The 7,142-nt window shown below is 33.1% G+C and overlaps 1 protein-coding gene across 1 annotated transcript; it reads right to left on the bottom strand.

The window, feature by feature from the left end:
* Positions 1 to 5,355: 5,355 nt before the first annotated feature.
* On the bottom strand, positions 5,356 to 7,048 carry LOC140044052 (uncharacterized). Its single transcript, XM_072088532.1, has 3 exons — positions 7,033 to 7,048; positions 6,061 to 6,690; positions 5,356 to 5,913 (listed from the first exon to the last, which is right to left on the bottom strand). Exons 1-2 carry the CDS (start codon positions 7,046 to 7,048, stop codon positions 6,182 to 6,184), a joined length of 525 nt encoding a protein of 174 aa, XP_071944633.1. The 3' UTR covers positions 5,356 to 5,913; positions 6,061 to 6,181.
* Positions 7,049 to 7,142: the final 94 nt, after the last annotated feature.

Here is a 7,142-nt window from a genome sequence, read left to right as displayed (position 1 = left end):
CGGGAGTAGGCCTATACTTGGTGGTGGTGGTACCGTACCACAAATCGTGAGTCCAACCGTTTTAAAGGTGCATGGTCAACAGATAGATAAACAAACAAATTACTTTATTTAAACTTAAAATTAATTAGACTTAAACATTTTCATTTATTCATGTCATTTTTCTTAAACTACGGCTTACAATTTGTTGATCTTATTCTCTTTTACATAACATTTTCATAAGCTTACTAAAACAATGTCTAGTTATGTTCATTTATTATTAATATAATTCAGAATGGTCCATAATTATAATCGACTTGTTAGAAGTTGTCAACAAAATGGAAATGTATGGTAAAATATATTTTAAACTTTCATCCATCAGACACCAGACAGTTCTTTTGATTATAAAACCTATGTCATTTTTAAAACTCACTTTTAACCGTTATAACATTAATGTGCAAAATCAATAAATATAAAGTAGGCCTATAGGAAAAATATCATAAACATCATAATGCCCTAAATTTCATAGCATATAATATTTTGTTCCTGACTATTTTCTAACAAGTAACCGAACAGCCACATTTCTGAAGTAGTGACATTGATCGTCGCCAAGTTTAGACGACTTTACCATATTCATGACACTCTCTTGAAGATCACGAGGAGCAGTATTTCTGAAATCAGCAACGTCTGTAAAAAAGTCCAAAAGCAGATTGCCTTCTTTGGACTTTTTGTCAAAACATTGGCTGATGTCTACATCAAAACTGAAGTATTTGAGGGTACATAAATAACCATGAGAGTTCAGGTATTTGAACATATCATCTCCACAAGGATTTTCAGTGTTTTTCAAGTATTTTCCCACTTTTGAGTAGATCTTTCTTACATCATCTTTTTCTGAAAAATAAATATTGTCTATTTTGTACGAAAAGTGATTTTACCAAGAAGTGTAAACGAAGCCTACCTTGATCTTAATAAATAACTGACTTGTTTTATTTTTATTTAATTGCTCTTTCTCTTTTATTGTTTCCATTTTACTTGTCGTCTACCATTATTGTAAACCATTCTAATGAGTGTCTTTAAACACACTGAAAAATTATCCCATTTTTTTCTGTGCAAACTGACATCTGCATACCTGATTGATGTATGATCATAAGAACACCATCTTCCAACAAAAGATCGTGTAATTTTGTTATGATGTCAACTGGGTCGAGGCAGTAGTATAGACTGTGGATACAGTGTATATAATGGAACTTTTCTTTGATTAGATCATGATTTTTCTAAAAGAAACAAATAATGTATTATTAACACCAATGACTTATAATACTGTAGTCAAAATATCTATTGTATTTACTAAAATTTAGTTTGCTCACAAAGTATAATTTGAAAACAAAGTTATAGCCAGTCACGTTTACAAGAGTTTTTATTCTGCCAGACAAACACTATGATCATATTTATGAAGATTTTCTGTTCCATTGGCAGACGAATCAGCTTCCTATCCCAGTAACAAGTAGTTATTGTGGTTTGGCTCAAATACCAAACTTTTAATGAATGTGTCTTAATAATATTGCATAGGTAGGTCAATATGAGAAACCTCTATTTGTTAATACAAAGTTTAGCGTTGATATATTAGACAATTATTCAAAAAATAAAAAGCTATAATTAAAAAGTATGATTGAAAACAAAAAATTTCTTTTACTAAAAATTCTTCAACTTTTTCGTGTCTCCAATCAAATTGTACAGGCTTTCCATTCAATTCCGATTTAACCCTATCTTGGAACTTTGCAGTGTGACTATCGTTTGGCTCAATGACAGTCTCGTGGATTTCAGTGAATGTTTCCAACAACGAATTGATGATGACACAATCGTAATTACCTAAAAAAGATTAATTTGTTTCATTACTAATTACATTTTGTACATAAGTAGGTTATATGCTATAAAATAGCCTTAATGACGTTGAATGGTGTTTATTGCAGAATACAACGGATGTACATATCGCACTCTTAGGTATCAACTTGCTGAAAGACTGCTTAGAAATGCGATGTTGATAGGCCAAGCTTGTGTAAGATTCTCCTGAAATAAAATATTAATGTAAAGTACTAAAAGTTATACAATGAAGCAACTACGCCAGGTAACAGATTAAACTGAAGTAAAGGATTGGCCATTATTACTATTTTATAATAAAATTAATACTTGCCAGGAACCTCAAATTTACACTTAAACGATGGTGTGCTGGGATTGCTTCCGGAAAGACTGTGTCCTTCCTACTACTAATAGTAGGCCCCACAAGTTTCAATAAGTGATCAAATAGTATGTGATCCATTCGTATATAATTCTCAAACCCTTTTCTGTCTTCCGTTCTTAACTCTCTCATTAGTGTCTCGCATGCTCCCAATTCATTTCTTCTCGCAAGCCAAGGTTTAATCCACATCCTCTTTTCTTTTCTTCATTCTCTCTCTTTCTTTTTAACATAATACTAGTAATAAGACACACAGCAGCCACCTTCTCCTGCTCCATCTTTCTACTATTTGATTAACTTTGATTACAAAAATTTGATAGTGCATAGACGTTTAAAATTATGAAACACCTTTTGACCAATAAAAAAACACTAAAAGTCATACCAACCAATCAGATTTGTTAATTACGTTTCATCAAAGTGCATCAAATTATTGATGTATTTTGACGATATTGTTTCATCAAATTTTATTTGATACTTTTTTGATAAATGTTGATGATGTAGACATAGCTTTAGTAATAAAGTTGACGCACTACTTTGGAATAACCTGTCGCAATTTGAATTAACAAGTATTACAATGTGCCCCGTAATTATTAATGTGTAGTGAAATAAAAAGTAGGACAACGTACCGTATCATGTATTGACTGAGTCAATACCTATACGAACTAAGTTAAAATGATAACACATGGACAAAGTCACACATTTATTCATTTGTTCATGGACTACAGTTACAGTAGTATTGAAGCAACTAATAGAGACTTAAGTAATTAATATCCCCAAACAATAAAATGGATATTCTAGTATTATTGTTATGGTGATTTGTTGCGTTTCTGTTGAACTACTTTCAACTACTGCTGAATTCTTCAAACTTTGTTGTTTGAGGCCTTGTCACAGAATAAATGTTTACGGACTAGTGTCACTGGTCACTAGTTTCGTCAATATACGTAATTAGATCCAGCACAAACACATTTGTAAACTAGAGGGTACTCCGAGAGTACAAACCTCCGCCTACTGTAAAATTCCTCTACATAAAGTGCCCCCTGAATATTTTTTTTTAACATTTTTTTTTATTAGTTCTAAGTGTAAATATGTTAACTGCACACTACAAAGTTGTGGATGACAGTGTGGTGTAATGGTTATGTATCCAGCCTCTCACAGTTGAGGTTGCTGGTTCAAGCCCCACTGAGGGATTTTTTTTTTTTTAATTATTTTTTTATTTTTTATTTTATTTTTTTTTGGTGGACCTTGATCTTAGACCCTGACCCTTCAAAATGTAACCACAATTATATGATGTGTCATTGATCATTGTGGCTAAGTTTGGTGAGAATCAGATCAAAACTGTGGTCTCTAGACAGTAAAATAGTTTTTTGTTAGTTGTGATCTTGACCTATGACCTTTCCCCCTCAAATTCGAACTCGTCCGAGCTTTTTGGGCATAGATCATTGTGTCCAAATTTGGTTAGAATCGGATAAAAACTGTGGCCTCCAGGCTGTTCACAGACACACACACAAACACACAAACACACAAACACACACACACACAAACATACAGGGGTGAAAACATAACCTCCTTGGCGGAGGTAACTAGGAAATAAGGGGTATTTGGTGAATGTAATGAACGAATGAATGTACATTTCATATTTACAGAAAATTAAATTATCTCACCTGTGCCGGCTCCAACACTAAGAATACGTAACGGTTCCTGGTTATTTCTGATGCTACCAATTGCTGGTGTTATAAATTCGTTATAATTTCAGTACAATAAAATAATTGCTTTTGATACATTTTAAAGGCATCAGCATAACTTAAAGGATCGTCGGATAGTAAAGACATTCCGCCTGCCGCCATTTTTCAGTTCGTTCACAAACCACCGCACGCACTGCACACAATGATTATCCTATCTAATTCCTTCCGGTTAAATTAGGCAAGAAGAGTCATAGGCAATCGATAAAGAATAATGTTGATTTTATTCTACCAATAACTTTTACGACTCATGCGTGTTCATCAACCATCTACTTTACGAACAAAAAAAGATGCGCAACCCATCTATACAGACTACAGAAATGATTGAATCGGCTGAACAAATTTATTGTGGAAAGCAAGCTTAATGAGTGATTATAATCAAATTGTCATATTATGAAAAGGTTTAAAGAAGACAAACAACCATGTGGTGCACCTGTAAACAAAGTTACTCATTGTCCCATATTCAAACATATATGTAAAATATTCACAAATCCAGAGCTTGAAGATGAGGGTTGATTTTCCATTTCGATGATAGCTTTTCCAAAATGACACTGTCCGCATTTGTGTGTTTTATACATGTGAACCAACGAAATCTAGGACGGCAAATGGTGTCATCAACTCTCAACCAACACAATACACTGGGGAAAATGTTTTGTTTTAATACAAAATAATGACCACACAGTGTTATCCTATAAAATATTGTTATATATTATTATTGATATACTATCTTAAATGGAGGGTCATCGATCTAGTAACTTATTTGAAATTAAATTATATACTATATTGTTATTATCAATGTTTATTATACCAGTTGATTTACCGTATTAAAGCTCTGATTAAACTTTTTTTCTAAAGTAGATATTTGCTATTTATTTTAACAAAACTTATTAATGCATATATAATATTTGTAAATCCTTAAGTGAAAACTCAAATGTGATGCATTATAAGCTGCATTCTGTTGTATACAGATAAAATGACTTTATTATTCTTCACAATCAATCTATCTGGCAATGAATTCCTGTCAGCATTTTCTTGAGCCACCGGTCGGTCGGTGAGTAAGCAGGTCAATATTATTTCCAATATCTTCTCGCCAGCAGTTTGTTCGCTGTAACAATGATGTACCGGTACATGTCATTTACTATCATTATAAAATATTTATATTCATTCTGTCAAAAGTCAATTCATCATTTTGTACACAGCCACAACAACAGCTCAGTAACTACGTTTTAGTGTCCTGCCTTGGTTGAGTGGGAACCTAGCTTTATATCTATACTATAAAGGGTAATTATAAGTGGTTTAGTTTATTACCTGAATCATAACGTTGTTTTTCCCATTGATATAATGCATACAGGAATAAAACTCAGATTACAATTTTTTTTTTCTAAAATAGATATTTGTCATTTATTTTCTCAAAACTTATGAATGCATATATAATATTTGTAAATCCTTAAGTGAAATGTAATACAAAATAAGCTGCAACACTTCATCTACTGTATACAGATAAAATGACTTCATTCATCACAATCACTCTCCATGGCAATGAATTTCTTTCAGCACTTTCTTGAGCCACGGTGGGTAAGCAGATCAATCTATTTTCAATTTCCACTTCTTCTCGCCAGGAGTTTGTTTGCTGTAACACTGACTCATGTAACACCGGTACATGTCAATGTGGACTGCTATCATTCAATAATATTCATTCATTTTCTAATAACAACCCTAACCCATTTTCAGCAATGTTAAAAGTCTACTCATCATTTTGTACACAGCCACAACAACAACAGCTCAGTAACTTCTTTACTTGTTTCCAAATTGTACGTGCAAATGTATTCCGGCTTCTTAGTTGGTTGTTGTCGGTACTTCGTGTTGAAGATATTTCAGAATTATTTGTTTCCTGCTCTTGCCCAACTTTGTTTGAAAATATGACGATATGATTAGCCCGATTCAATTCGGTTTTCTTCAGTACATCTAAAAAAAGATTGGTATACCTTGAGGATTGTAGCACAAATATATTGAAAGATTCATGTTTTATTAACAATTAAAAGAAAGTATTAGGCATATAAATTAGTGTTATTAATAATTTCTAAAATCAGGAAAACAAATCTGGTAACTTACCTGCAGCGGCATGGCCTCCTTCTTCTAGCTTATCATTGGTATCTCTACCATTGCTAGTAGAGCTAGTATCTGTAATGTTAATAATGCTAAGCATCGTATTGCTACTGCTTGTGTCAGCTGATTATGTCGTCATCAAAATGCTTGGAGCACTCAAAATTCGTTTAATGGATGGTGTTTGAACAGCTTCTAATGATTTCATGTTGTCAGGTAATAATGTAGTGTCGGACTGTGTAGGAGTCAGCTTGGAGGTTGTAACATGCAATCGGTTAGATGCCTCCACTGATGTCAAGTCATCGGTGGCAGTGGATTCGACTGCTGTGTTTTCAACTTCGACGACTTGATCTGCTGCATCATTGCTAGGATTTGAGGCAATAGGCTGTTCTTGCTGATCATCCACTGCGTCATTAGCACAATCCACATCATCCTCACCATTGGCATTGGCTTGATCGACTACGACAGCAGGATTTACCGGGTTGTCAGTATCAATAGATGGATCAGCCGCATCGTTAGAAGGATCCTCACCGTGTTCATCTGCAGCTACAGGTGAATCATCAATGGGAGATGATACAAAGATCCATTCTCTGGACGTAGACGGACGTGTACCGTCCAAATTATTCCACATTCGGGTCTCTGATGAATAATATGTTTGGTTATTAATAGAATATTATTATGTAGGCCTATACTAATCCACGACAATTTTCAATCACATTATGAGGTGTATAAATAACATCCATGAATAAAATTATTATATTAATTTAAGTATTCACGTTCATAAGGAAATATGTCTAAAGAAAGAGCTATAGTAATTTTAACTAAACTTTGTTTGATTATCGTTTTCTAGATATGCGCGTAAGATGACATAGCTTGTGAATAGACATCTTCCACTTTTCATTCAGATCCTGTATTAATTCTATTAAAAATATATTTTATATACATTTAAAGTAATTATATACAACTTCTTTAAAAGCTTACCTTGGTGATTAGACATTATGTCGAATAAATATCAAATGTTTAAAATAGGAAAATAATGCAATACGATAGAGCAATGCTTAGTTGTAAGTAAAACTTATACAGTGTACTTT

This window comes from Antedon mediterranea, chromosome 3 (assembly GCF_964355755.1).
Source record: "Antedon mediterranea chromosome 3, ecAntMedi1.1, whole genome shotgun sequence".
Lineage (NCBI taxonomy): Eukaryota > Metazoa > Echinodermata > Crinoidea > Comatulida > Antedonidae > Antedon > Antedon mediterranea.
Note: the sequence above shows the minus strand (reverse complement) of the source record. Positions and strands in the feature narration are given on the sequence as shown.